This window comes from Dromaius novaehollandiae, chromosome 30 (assembly GCF_036370855.1).
Source record: "Dromaius novaehollandiae isolate bDroNov1 chromosome 30, bDroNov1.hap1, whole genome shotgun sequence".
Classification (NCBI taxonomy): Eukaryota; Metazoa; Chordata; class Aves; order Casuariiformes; family Dromaiidae; genus Dromaius; species Dromaius novaehollandiae.
The window spans coordinates 38,982-52,328 of NC_088128.1; the positions used below are offsets into that span (position 1 = coordinate 38,982).

At 69.3% G+C, this 13,347-nt stretch overlaps 2 protein-coding genes across 2 annotated transcripts; one reads left to right on the plus strand and one right to left on the minus strand.

The window, feature by feature from the left end:
• Window positions 1-505: 505 nt before the first annotated feature.
• CDIPT (CDP-diacylglycerol--inositol 3-phosphatidyltransferase) lies at window positions 506-5,110 on the plus strand. Its single transcript, XM_064499488.1, has 6 exons — window positions 506-662; window positions 1,737-1,871; window positions 2,483-2,636; window positions 2,723-2,804; window positions 3,616-3,697; window positions 4,291-5,110. Exons 1-6 carry the CDS (start codon window positions 617-619, stop codon window positions 4,440-4,442), a joined length of 651 nt encoding a protein of 216 aa, XP_064355558.1. The 5' UTR covers window positions 506-616; the 3' UTR covers window positions 4,443-5,110.
• Window positions 5,111-6,551: 1,441 nt separating this feature from the next.
• MFAP4 (microfibril associated protein 4) lies at window positions 6,552-13,279 on the minus strand. The gene is made up of 6 exons (XM_064499440.1): window positions 13,192-13,279; window positions 11,105-11,201; window positions 9,536-9,690; window positions 9,337-9,433; window positions 8,000-8,182; window positions 6,552-6,881 (listed from the first exon to the last, which is right to left on the minus strand). The coding sequence occupies exons 1-6, from the start codon at window positions 13,195-13,197 to the stop codon at window positions 6,634-6,636; spliced, it is 786 nt and encodes a 261-aa protein (XP_064355510.1). The 5' UTR covers window positions 13,198-13,279; the 3' UTR covers window positions 6,552-6,633.
• Between the last annotated feature and the right edge of the window lie 68 nt (window positions 13,280-13,347).

The window sequence follows — 13,347 nt, forward strand, 5'->3', positions numbered from 1 at the left end:
GGCCTGGCCCTGCTAGGCCTGCCGCGGGGGGTTATGGGAGCGCCGCCATGGCTGCCGCCTGGCCGCGGGGGCTGCTGGGAAAGGGGAGGACTGGGTTGAGGGGGCGGGTTTGGCGGGAGCCCGCCCGCCGCGCTGATTGGCCGCCGCGCGTCACGCGGCCGCTCCCGGAAGAGCCGCGGCCGCTCTGCCCCGCGGTCCTCCGGCACTTTGCTGCTGCTGCGCCCTGATTGGCTGCCGCTCGTCACGCGGCCGTTCCCGGAAGTGCCGCGGTCCTCCGGCGCCTCGCTGCGGCGGCGCGCATGCGCGGGGCGGGGGAGGCCGGGTCGTACCAACTGCACCGCTCCACGCGGGGGGGGACGGGTCGCCGTTAGTCGCATGCCCCCGCCCCTTTGGTGTCGTAACCGAGAGGGGCGGGGTTAAAGCCCTCCGTTTAACCGGGGAAGCCCCGCCCCCTGCGCGAGGCCCCGCCCCCTGCCTCCTGCGCCGCGCTTCTCCCCCCCGCGCCGCTTGGTACCGCCCGGCCCCGCCCCCCGCGCGCGGCGGGGGCGGCTCTTAAAGGGGCCGCGGCGGCGCGGCGGGTGCGCGGCGCGGGCGGCGGCGGCGGCCCGGGGGGGCCATGGCGGGGGGCGAGAACGTCTTCCTGTTCGTGCCCAACGTCATCGGTGAGCGACGGCGCCGGGGGGGGCGGGGAGTGCAAGGGGGCAGCCGGGATGCGCTGGGGGGGCACTGGGGGGCACTGGGAGGCACTGGGAGGGCAGGGGGGGTGCACTGGGGGGTGCTGGGAGGTACTGCAAGGACAAAAGGGAGCACTGGGATGCACTGGGAGGGCATAGGGGAGCACTGGGCTGCACTGGGGGGGCACTGGGATGCACTAGGAGGGCAAATGGGAGCACTGAGGGGCACTGGGATGCACTGGGGGGCACTGGGATGCACTGGGGGAGCAATGAAGAGCATTGTGATGCACTGAGAAGTGTTGGGACAGACTTGAAGGGCAAAAGGGAGCACTGGGATGCACTGGGAGGGCATAGGGGGGCATTGGCATGCACTGGGATGCACTAGGATGCACTGGGGGGGTTGGGATGCACTGGAATGCACTAGGGAGTGTTGGGATGCACTAGGGGAGCACTGGGATGCACTGGGAGAGCAAAAGGTAGCATTGGGAGGTACTGGGGGAGCATTGGGAGGCACTGGGAGGGCAAAGGGGTGCACTGGGATGTGCTGGGGGGGCACTGGGGTGCACTGGGTGGGTGAAGGTGCACTGGGGGTGCACTTGGATGCACTGGGAGGCACTGGGGACACTGGGATGCACTGGGCGGTGCTGGGATATGCTGGGGGGCAGTGGGACGAGCTAGGGAGCAATAGGGAGCACTGGGTGTGCACTGGGAGGCAATGGGGAGCACTGGGCTGCACTGGGGGGCAGGGGGGTGCAATGGGGGGACAATGGGGAGCACTGGGATGTGCTGGGGGGCAGTGGAGGGCACTGGGGTGCACTGGGGGGACGTGGGGGCACCATGGGGGGGATGTGGGGTGCACTGGGGGGCTGTGGGGTGGATGTGGGGCATCACTGTGCCCCCAGGGCCCCCCCACATCCCCTCAGGTTACGCGTGGGGGGCTCTGGGGGGTGCAATGGGGCACTGTGGGGCTGCAATGGTGGATGTGGGGCTGCAATGGTGGTTGTGGGGTGGATGTGGGGCAGCCATGGGGCAGCCGTGCCCCACACGTGTCCCCCCCCCCAGGGTACGTGCGGGTGGCGCTGCTGGCCGCCGCCTTCTGCCTGATGCCGCGGCAGCCGGGGCCGGCGGCCGCCTGCTACGGCCTCGCGGGGCTGCTGGACGCCGTCGACGGCCACGCCGCCCGCCTGCTGGGCCAGGGTGGGCGGGGCTTGGGCCTGGGGGCGGGGCCTGGGGCAGGGGGTGGGGCGGGGCCTGGGACCAGGGGGTGGGGCCATGGGGCAGGGCCTGGGGGTCTCCTCCCTGGGGGAGGGAGGCGGGGCTTCCTGTGGGGGGCGGGGCCTGGCCCTGGGGGGCGGGGCCTGGCCCTGGGGGCGGGGCCTGGGTGGGTCAAGTGGGGGGAGCAGATGTGGGGCTTGGAAGGAGGGGGGGGCCCTTCATCCTGGGGGCGGGGCTTAGCTGAGGGGGCGGGGCTTTGGGCAGAGGCGGGGCTTCCCATTGGGGTGGGGTTCCCCTGAGGGGTGGGGCTTCCCATGGGGGGCGGGGCCAGGCCTGTAAGGGGGCCATTTAATGCCCTGTAGGTGGAGCTTAAGCAAGGGGGCGGGGCTTCCACTCGGGGGCGGGGCTTCTCATTGGGGGCGGGGCTTGTGCTGCCAGCATGATGCTTCCCTTTAGGGGGCCGGGTCCAATGGGGGGGGGGGAGAGCCTCCCAGGCTGGGTGGGCGGGGCCTGCCGCCGAGGGGCGGGGCCTGCCGCCGGGAGGGGGCGTGGCTCGCCTCGGCCCCGCCCCCTGAGCCTTTTGGGGGGCGCAGGGACGCGGTTCGGGGCGCTGCTGGACATGCTGACGGACCGCTGTGCCACCATGGGGCTGCTGCTGCAGCTGGCGCTGCTCTACCCCCCCGCCGCCCCCCTCTTCCAGCTCAGCACCGCCCTCGACGTCGCCAGCCATTGGCTGCACCTCCACAGGTGGGCGGGGCCGCCGCGGGGGGGCGGGGTGGGGCTCGGGCAGGCTCCACCCCCCGGGCCTGACCACGCCCCCCTGTTTTGGGCAGCACCGCGCTCCGGGGCGGCCAGAGCCACAAGAGCGTCGGCGCCGGCGGCAACCGCCTGCTGCGGCTCTACTACAGCTCCCGGGTGGGTCCTCTGCTGGCCCAGCATGCACTGGGGCTGGGGGGAGGTCCTCTGGTGGTCCAGCATGCACTGGGGTTAAGGGGAGGTCCTCCAGGGGCCCAGCATGCACTGGGGTTAAGGGGAGGTCCTCCAGGGGCCCAGCATGCACTGGGGCTGGGGGGAGGTCCTCCAGGGGCCCAGCATGCACTGGGGCTGGGGGGAGGTCCTCCAGGGGCCCAGCATGCACTGGGGTTAAGGGGAGGTCCTCCAGGGCCCCAGCATGCACTGGGGCTGGGGGGAGGTCCTCCAGGGCCCCAGCATGCACTGGGGCTGGGGGGAGGTCCTCCAGGGCCCCAGCATGCACTGGGGTTAAGGGGAGGTTCTCCAGGGGCCCAGCATACATTGGGGCTAAGGGGAGGTCCTCCAAGGGCCCAGCATGCATCAGGGCTGGCAGGGTCCTCCAGGGGCCCAGCATGCACTGGGGCTGGGGGGAGGTCCTCCAAGGGCCCAGCATGCATCAGGGCTGAGCAGGGTCCTCCAGGGGCCCAGCACGCATTGGGGCTGGGGGGAGTCCTCCAAGCTCCCAGCATGCACTGGGGCTGGGGGGGTGTAAGAGGGTCCCTGGGGGGGATATTTAGGAGGGAGTTCAGAGGTGTTTGGGGGTGGTCAGGGGGGTATTTGGGGTCCGGGGGGGGTCAGGGGGGGTCTCTGGGGGGCTGCTGGGGGCATTGGGAACCCCAGGGGGGTATTTGTGGTCACGGGGGGGCATTTGGGGGGGCCGGGGGTAATCGGGGGGGCAATTCAGGAGTGACCCCCCCCACCCCACCCCCCCCAGACCCTCCTGTTCCTGCTGTGTGCTGGCAACGAGGGCTTTTACTGCAGCCTCTACCTGGTGCACTTCAGCGAGGGGCCCCCCGGTGAGCAAACTGGGGGCACTGGGAGGCACTGGGAGCGGCGGGGGGGCACTGGGAGGCACTCGGTGGTCACTGGGAGGCGTTGGGAAGGACTGGGAGGCACTGAGGAGCGTGGGGGGGGTCACTGCAGCCTCTACCTGGTGCACTTCAGCGAGGGGCCCCCCGGTGAGCAAACTGGGGGCACTGGGAGGCACTGGGAGCGGCAGGGGGGCACTGGGAGGCACTGGGGGGGTCACTGGGAGGCGTTGGGAGGGACTGGGGGGCACTGAGGAGCGTGGGGGGGGGGTCACTGCAGCCTCTACCTGGTGCACTTCAGCGAGGGGCCCCCCAGTGAGCAAACTGGGGGCACTGGGAGGCACTGGGAGTGGCGGGGGGGGCACTGGGAGGAGCGGGGGGGGGGTCTGACCCCCCCCGTGCCCCCCCCCACACCCCCAGCAGTGCTGCCCGGCCACCTGGGCCTCTTCCGCGCGGCGCTCTGGCTCTGCGCTGGGGGCACTGGGAGGCACTGGGAGGCACTGGGAGCAGCGGGGGGGCACTGGGAGCAGCAGGGGGGCTCTGGGGGGGTCTGACCCCCCCGTGTCCCCCCCCCCCGGCAGTGCTGCCCGGCCGCCTGGGCCTCTTCCGCGCGGCGCTCTGGCTCTGCGCCCCGGCCGCCGCCGCCAAGGCCGCCCTCAACCTGCTGCAGCTGCTGGCGGCTGCCCGCGACGTCGCCGCCCTCGACGCTGCCGAGCGCGCCAAGAGGGGCTGAGCCCCCCCCGGTCCCCCCCCCCGCCGCCAAGTACCTCCCCGGGGCCCCAAATACCCCCTGGGGGGGCTGCAATCCCCCCCCAGGACCCCCAAATACCCCCCCGGGGCCCCAAATACCCCCTTGGGGGGCTGCAATCCCCCCCAGGACCCCCAAATACCCCCCCGGGGCCCCAAAATACCCCCTGGGGGCCCCAAAACATTCTTGGGATCCCCAAAATACCCCCTGGGGGGCTGCAACCCCCCCCCGGACCCCAAAATACCCCCTGGGGGGGCTGCAACCGCCCCCCAGGACCCCCAAAACCTCCCTGGGTCCCCAAAACACCCCCTGGGGCCCCAAAAATACCCCCCCGGGGGGGGGAGCCGCACAATACCCTCTGGGACCCCCCCCTACACACAGACCCCATCCCAGGGACCCCCAAAAACCCCCTGGGACTCCCAACCCCCCCATGGGGGACCCCAAAACACCCCTGGGGACTCCCAACCCCCCCCCCAGGGGAACCCAACCACCCCCCCAGGACCCCCAACCCCTCTGGGGGACCCCAAAATACCTCCCCGGGGGACCCCAAACCTCCCCCGGGACACTCCCAATCCCCCGGGGTGGGGCCCCAAAACACCCCTCGGGGACCCCAATCCCCCCCCCCACGGCTAATAAACACTCCCAAAACCCGACCGCAGCGTGGTGTCCCATCCGGGGGGGGGGGGGCCAGGCATCCGGGTGCTCCGAGGTGCCGATTCGACGGACGGACGAGGGGGGATTTGGGGCAGAATTGGGGGATTTGGGGGCCTTTTGGGCCCCTTTTGGGGGTCCCTTCTGGGGGGAGCAGCTGCAGGTGAGGCTGGGGTTGCCCCACGGCTGCCCCATGGTGTCACCACACAGCCTGCCCCATTGCAGCACACGTTGCAACCCCATTGCCTGCCCCATTGCACCACGCCTGCCCCACGGCCCCTTTCCAGCCCCACTGCCGCCCCCCCAGCCCCACTCACCATGATGGCATAGGTGAAGACCGTGATGTTGACGGGCTGCATGGGGGCACCCGGGGGGGTCCTGGGGGGCACCTATGGGGCCCTGGGGGGCAGCTGGGGGGTCTTTAGGACCCTGGGGAGCAGCTGGGGGGAAGTCTGGGGGCCTTTAGGACCCTGGGGAGCAGCTGGGAGGGGTGTGAGGGTCTTTAGGACCCTGGGGGGCAGTTGGGAGGGGGCGCTGAGGGTCTTTAGGACGCTGGGGAGCACCCGGGTGGGCTCTGAGGGTCTTTAGGACCCTGGGGGGCAGTTGGAGGACCCTGGGGGGCAGTTGGGAGGGGGCTCTGAGGGTCTTTAGGACCCTGGGGAGCAGCTGGGGGGAGTCTGGAGGCCTTTAGGACCCTGGGGGGCAGTTGGGGGGGGGGGTGTCTGGGGGTCTTTAGGACCCTGGGGGGCAGTTGGGTAGCTGGGGGGGGTTTAGGACCCTGGGGAGCAGCTGGGGGGAGTCTGGCGGCCTTTAGGACCCTGGGGGGCAGTTACGGGGGTGTGTGTGTGTGTGTTGGGGGGGGGGGTGTCTGGAGGTCTTTAGGACCCTGGGGGGCAGCTGGGTAGCTGGGGGGAATCTTTAGGACCCTGGGGAGCAGCTGGGGGGAGGAGTCTGGGGGTCTTTAGGACCCTGGGGAGCAGCTGGGAGGGGTCTGAGGGTCTTTAGGACCCTGGGGGGCAGCTGGGAGGGGTCTGAGGGTCTTTAGGACCCTGGGGAGCAGCACGGCGCTGGTGCAAGGACCCTCGCACGCTCCCTTGCGCGGTGCTTGTGCATTGCACACTCGTGCTCGTGCGAGGAGCCTCGCACGCTGGCACCACGCGGGCCTCGTGCGTCGCACGCCCGTGCGAGCCGGCCCGGCTCCAGCGCTGAGCTCATCCGGCGCCGCCGGCGCTGGGCCACGGCCAGGCCAAAAGCTGCCTGGACGCCTGGGCCCCAGACGGGATTGGGAGGGGCTGCCCGGACGCCTGGGCCCCTTGGTGCTGGGTCTGTGTGTGTGTGCAGGTCGGGGGGGGGGGGGGGGTTCCAGTCCATCTCCCCCCTCCCGAGGGCTCCCAGGTCCCAGCGGAGCTTTGCGGGTGGCTCGTATAGGGTTGTGCACGGTGGTGCCGGCGGATGGGGTGGGGGTTTATTGCAAGCTGGGGCTGGGGAGGGGGGGTAAAGGGGGGGGGGGGGTCCCGCGGCGGCCTCAGAGGCGGCGGATCTTCATCTCGCTCTTCTTCAGCGAGTAGTTGAAGCCCTTCCAGGCGGCCCAGTTGAGGCCGTTGGCGTAGGAGAGGTGGGCGCCGCCCAGGTAGAAGCCGTTGAGGTTGGAGAAGTGGCAGCTCTTGAACCACCAGGCGCCCGAGGAGAGGGCGGCGCAGTTCTGCACGTACAGGTCCTGGTCGCGGTCGAAGGTGGAGAACTTCTGCCCGTTGTGGTAGCTCAGCGAGTCGCCTGCGGGAACAGGGCGGGTTGTGGGGTGGGTGGGAGCCCGGATTGGATGGGCGGTATCGGGTTGACCTGTTCTTTCTTTGGGGCAGGGTTGACGTGTTGGCCCCAAGGTGTGGTTGACCTGTTGCCTCTCCCAACACAATGAGCAATGGGGCGGGCTGGGGACTCCCGGACGGAGTGTGGGTCAGACTGGGAAGCGTGTGTGTGCGCGGTGGTGCCCCATAGGCAATGGGTCGGGCTGAGTGGTCCCCGATAGGCTTCCCTGTCTCCTAGTGGGTGGACATGCTGGCTACACTTGGGTTGACCTGTTGTCCTCTCCACCGAGGGGCCGTGGGAAATGGGTCAGGCTGGGGGAGGCCCGTATGGGGAGTGGGTCAGACCGAGGTGTGGGGCAACATGGGCAATGAGTAGGGTTGGGGGTCTCGGACAAGGTGTGGGTCAGACTTTGGGGGTGGGGGGGGCGCATGGAGAGTGAAGAGGGCGTCTGTGACAGCCCCCGGTTGACCTGTTGTCCCTCTGGGGATAGGGTTGACCGGTTCTCCCCCCTGCTCCGGACTCGAGTTATGGGTCAGGCTTTGGGGGGATCTGACGAGCAATGGGGCGGGCTGGGGATCCCGGATGAGATGTGATGTGAGTCAGAATAGGGCGGGGCAGGGTTAATCGCTTGCCCCTAGGGGAAACGTTGCATCTCCCCACACCCAGGGGACCATGTCAAAAAAGATCGGGTTTACCTGTTCTCCTGAGCAGGCTGGGTGGACCAGTTGTCCCTAGCGCATGCATTGTCCCCTTGCCCAGGGGACCAGGGTGACCTGTTGCCTCTCCTCTTGGTTGACCTGCTGCCTCCCTCCTGGGTTGACCTGTTGCCTTTCCTTTTAGCTGACCTGTTGCCTCCTGGGCTTTCCCCTACTCTGGGTTGACCTGTTGCTTCCCCTCTGGGTTGACCTGTTGCCTCCCTCCTGGGTTGACCTGTTGCTTCCCCTCTGGGTTGACCTGTTGCCTCCCCCCCCCCCCCGGGTTGACCACCCACCTCCCCCGTTGTCCCCCCACCCGGGGGACCACGTCGCCCTGGTGTCCCCATCCCCGTGTCCACGTCCTCCCGGCCCCCCCGGCGGACCCCTCACCGGCGCCGCCGTCCACGAAGCGCCCCACGTGCAGGGTGTAGCCGTCCTCCTCGGCGCTGATGGCGTGGGGCGAGAGGGCGAAGGTGCCGTAAGTGGCGTCGGCCGTGTTGTTCTCGAAGTCCTCGAGCTCCACGCGCAGCTCGTAGCGTCCTTGCAGCGTCAGCAGGTGCACGTGCTGCAGGCCTGCGGGGCGGCCGGGGGTCGGTGTGGGGCTGGCCGGGGGCCCGGGGGGCGCGGGGGGCGCGGGGGGCGTGGAGGAGGTGGAGGGACATGGAGAACATGGAGGACATGGAGGACTTGGGGGGACATGGGGGGACATGGAGGGACATGGAGGGACATGGGGGGACATGGGGGGACATGGGGGACATGGGGGACATGGAGGGACATGGGGGGACATGGAGGGACATGGAAGAACATGGAGGGACATGGAGGGACATGAGGGACATGGGGGGACATGAAAGAACATGGAGGGACATGGAGGACTTGGGGGGACATGAGGGACATGGAGGGACATGGAGGGACATGGGGGGACATGGGGGGACATGGAGGGACATGGAGGGACATGAGGGACATGGAGGGACATGGGGGGACATGAAAGAACATGGAGGACATGGAGGACTTGGGGGGACATGGGGGACATGGAGGGACATGGAGGGACATGGGGGGACATGGGGGGACATGGAGGGACATGGAGGGACATGAGGGACATGGAGGGACATGGGGGGACATGGGGGGACATGGGGGGACATGTGGGGACATGGAGGGACATGGAGGGACATGGGGGGACATGGGGGGACATGGGGGGACATGTGGGGACATGGAGGGACATGGGGGGACATGGGGGGACATGGGGGGACATGGAGGGACATGGGGGGACATGAAAGAACATGGAGGACATGGAGGACTTGGGGGGACATGGGGGACATGGAGGGACATGGAGGGACATGGGGGGACATGGGGGGACATGGAGGGACATGGAGGGACATGAGGGACATGGAGGGACATGGGGGGACATGGGGGGACATGGGGGACATGTGGGGACATGGAGGGACATGGGGGGACATGGAGGGACATGGGGGACATAGGGGACATGGAGGGACATGGGGGGACATGGGGGGACATGGAGGGACATGGAGGGACATGGGGGGACATGGAGGACATGGGGGGACATGGAAGAACATGGAGAACATGGAGGGATGGAGAACACGGAGACCACAGGGGACATGGAGGGACACGGGGGGACATGGAGGGACATGGAGGGACATGGAGGGACATGGGGGGACATGAGGGACATGGAGGGACACGGGGGACACGGAGGGCCGGTGGGACAACCGTACCCAGCCAGTACTCGCCGTCGGCCCGCCCGAAGCCGTGCCGATAGTCGTTCCAGCCGCGGAAGAAGCTGACGGAGCCGTTGAAGCGCTTCTGGAAGACCTGGAGGAGGGGGCACAGGAGCCATCGGACGGAGCCGGGGGGGGCGGCGGGCGCCCGGACGCCTGGGCCCCGGGGCGAGGAGGAGGCGGGGGTGGTGGGTACCGTCCAGACGTGGCCCTGGGTGCTCATGTCGCAGAAGACGGGCACGGGCAGCCCGGGCCCCCCCGGGTAGATGAGGTAGACGCCGTCGGCCTCGGCGCCCCGGGCGTAGACGTCCTGGCAGTCGCGCGGCGCAGCCTCGCACGGGGCCCCCGGCACTGCGACACCGCCATGGAGGGGGGGGGGACACGGATGGGGGGGTGAGGTGTCCCCCCCCGTCGCCGCCCGGGGCGGGTGGGGGGTCCCGCGGTGCCCTGTGCGTCCTCGTGCATCCCTGTGCATCCCCGTGCATCCTCGTGCGTCCTCGTGCGTCCTCGTGCATGCTCGTGTGTCCTCGTGCATGCTCGTGTGTCCTCGTGTGTCCCCGTGCATCCTCGTGCACCCTCGTGCGTCCTCGTGCATGCTCATGTGTCCTTGTGCACTCTCGTGTGTCCTCGTGCTTCCTTGTGCACCCTCACATGTCCCCGTGTGTTTTTGTGTGTCCTCGTGCACTGTGTGTCCTTGTGCACCCTCGTGCACCCTCGTGCATCCTTGTCCATGCTCGTGTGTCCTCGTGCACTGTCATGCGTCCTCGTGCACCCTCGTGTGTCCTCGTGCACCCTCATGCGTCCTTGTGTGTCCTTGTGCACCCTCATGCATGTTCATGTGTCCTTGTGTGTCCTCGTGCACCCTCGTGCATGCTTGTGTGTCCCCGTGCGTCCTCGTGCATGCTCATGTGTCCTCGTGCACCCTCATGCGTCCCCGTGCGTCTTCGTGCATGCTTGTGTGTCCTCGTGTGTCCTCGTGCATGCTCATGTGTCCTTGTGCTCCCTCGTGCGTCCTTGTTGGTTTTTGTGTGTCCTCGTGCACCCTCGTGTGTCCCCGTGCGTCCTCGTGCATGCTCGTGTGTCCTTGTGCACCCTCGTGCACCCTCGTGCGTTCCCGTGCGTCTGCATGCATGCTTGTGTCCTCGTGCACCCTCGTGCGTCCTCGTGCGTCCTCGTGCATCCCTGTGCATGCTCCTGTGTCCTCATGCACTGTCATGCGTCCTCGTGCACCCTCATGTGTCCTCGTGCATGCTCGTGTGTCCCCGTGTGTCCTCGTGCATGCTCATGTGTCTTCGTGCACTGTCATGCGTCCTCGTGCACCCTCGTGCGTTGTCATTTGTCCCCGTGCATCCTCGTGCACTGTCGTGCATGCTCGCGTGCTCTTGTGCGTCCTCGTGCACCCTCGTGCGTCCTCGCACATGCTCGTGTGTCCTCGTGTGCCCTCGTGCACCCTCGTGTGTCCTTGTGTGTCCTCGTGCGTCCTCGTGCACCCTCGTGCGTCCTCGCACATGCTCGTGTGTCCTCGTGCACCCTCGTGTGTCCTTGTGCACGCTCGTGTGTCCTCGTGCACCCTCCTGTGTCCTTGTGTGTCCTCGTGTGCGCTCATGCACCCTCATGCGTCCTCGTGCACCCTCGTGCATGCTTGTGCACCCTCGTGTGCCCTCGTGCATCCTCGTGCGTCCTTGTGTCCCCTCCCCGTGTCCCCTCGTGCGTCCCCGTGCCCCCCCGTGTCCCCCCCCCCGTGCGCCGGCCCCCGCGCGCTCACCCTGGGGGCTGATGGGCTGCCCGGCCCCCCCCGGCGCCCGGCCCAGCGTCACCAGCAGCAGCAGCAGCAGCGGCGCCCGCGGGGACACGCAGCCGCCCTGGGGACGCGCACAGGCTCGGAGCCGCCCTCGTGCGAGCGACCGGGTCCTCGTGCCAGGACACGCGTCCCCGTGCAAGGAAACCCGTCCCCATCCCCGTCCCCGTGCGACGAATCAGGTCCCCGTGCGAGGGACCCGTCTCCATCCCCGTCCCCGTGCGAGGGACCCGGTCCCCGTGCAAGGAAACCCGTCCCCATCCCCGTCCCCGTGTGATGAATCAGGTCCCCGTGCGAGGGACCCGTCTCCATCCCCGTCCTCGTGCAAGGGGACCCGTCTCGCTCCCGTCCCTGTGCGAGGGACCTGGTCCCCATGCAAGGAACCGGGTCCCCGTGCAAGGGACCCATCTCCATCCCCGTCCCCGTCCCCGGGACCCGGTCCCCGTGCAAGGAAACCCGTCCCCATCCCTGTCCCTGTGCAAGGGACCCGGTCCCCGTGCAAGGAAACCCGTCCCCATCCCCGTCCCCGTGTGACGAATCAGGTCCCCGTGCGAGGGACCCGTCTCCATCCCCGTCCTCGTGCAAGGGGACCCGTCTCGCTCCCGTCCCTGTGCGAGGGGACCCGGTCCCCGTGCGAGGAATCAGGTCCCCGTGCGAGGGACCCGTCTCCATCCCCGTCCCCGTGCCAGGGACCCGGTCCCCGTGCAAGGAAACCCGTCCCCATCCCCGTCCCCGTGCGAGGGACCCGGTCCCCGTGCGAGGGACTCGTCCCCATCCCCGTCCCCGTGCGAGGACACGCGTCCCCGTGCAAGGAAACCCGTCCCCATCCCCGTCCCCGTGTGACAAATCAGGTCCCCGTGCGAGGGACCCGTCTCCATCCCCATCCTCGTGCAAGGGGACCCGTCTCGCTCCCGTCCCTGTGCGAGGGGACTCGGTCCCCGTGCGAGGAATCAGGTCCCCATGCGAGGGACCCATCTCCATCCCCGTCCTCGTGCGAGGGACCCGGTCCCCGTGCAAGGAAACCTGTCCCCATCCCCGTCCCCGTGTGACGAATCAGGTCCCCGTGCGAGGGACCCGTCTCCATCCCCGTCCTCGTGCAAGGGGACCCGTCTCGCTCCCGTCCCTGTGCGAGGGGACCCGGTCCCCGTGCGAGGAATCAGGTCCCCGTGCGAGGGACCCATCTCCATCCCCGTCCCCGTGCCAGGGACCCGGTCCCCGTGCAAGGAAACCCATCTCCATCCCCGTCCCCGTGCGAGGACACGCGTCCCCGTGCGAGGAAACCCGTCCCCATCCCCGTCCCCGTGCGACGAATCAGGTCCCCGTGCGAGGGACCCGTCTCCATCCCCGTCCTCGTGCGAGGGACCCGGTCCCCGTGCAAGGAAACCCGTCCCCATCCCCGTCCCCGTGCGAGGAAACCTGTCCCCATCCCCGTCCCCGTGCGAGGGACCCGGTCCCCGTGCAAGGAAACCCGTCCCCATCCCCGTCCCCGTGCGACGAATCAGGTCCCCGTGCAAGGGACCCGTCCCCATCCCCGTCCCCGTGTGACGAATCAGGTCCCCGTGCGAGGGACCCGTCTCCATCCCCGTCCTCGTACAAGGGGACCCGTCTCGCTCCCGTCCCTGTGCGAGGGACCTGGTCCCCGTGTGAGGACACGCGTCCCCGTGCAAGGAAACCCGTCCCCATCCCCGTCCCCGTGTGACGAATCAGGTCCCTGTGCGAGGGACCCGTCTCCATCCCCGTCCTCGTGCAAGGGGACCCGTCTCGCTCCTGTCCCTGTGCGAGGGAACCCGGTCCCCGTGCAAGGAAACCCGTCCCCATCCCTGTCCCCGTGCGAGGGACCCGGTTCTCGTGCAAGGAATTGGGTCCCCGTGCGAGGGACTCGTCCCCATCCCCGTCCCCGTGCGAGGGACCCGTGCCCCGTGCAAGGAATCGGGTGCTCGTGCGAGGGAACCTGTCCCCATCCCCGTGCGAGGGGTCCCGTCCCCATCCCCGTCCCCGTGCGAGGGGTCCCGTCCCCATCCCCGTCCCCGTGCGAGGGGCCGGGGCGGCCGTACCTCCATGGCGCTCGCACGGCTCCTCGCACGGCCTCTGGGCCGCCCCCCCCTTCCTCCTCCTCCTCCTCCTCCTCCTCCTCCTCCAGCGGTGGGACGGGGCGGGACGGGGGGGGGGTGCCGGCGCTGGCAGGCGTGCGAGGCGGCGTGCGAGGGGCC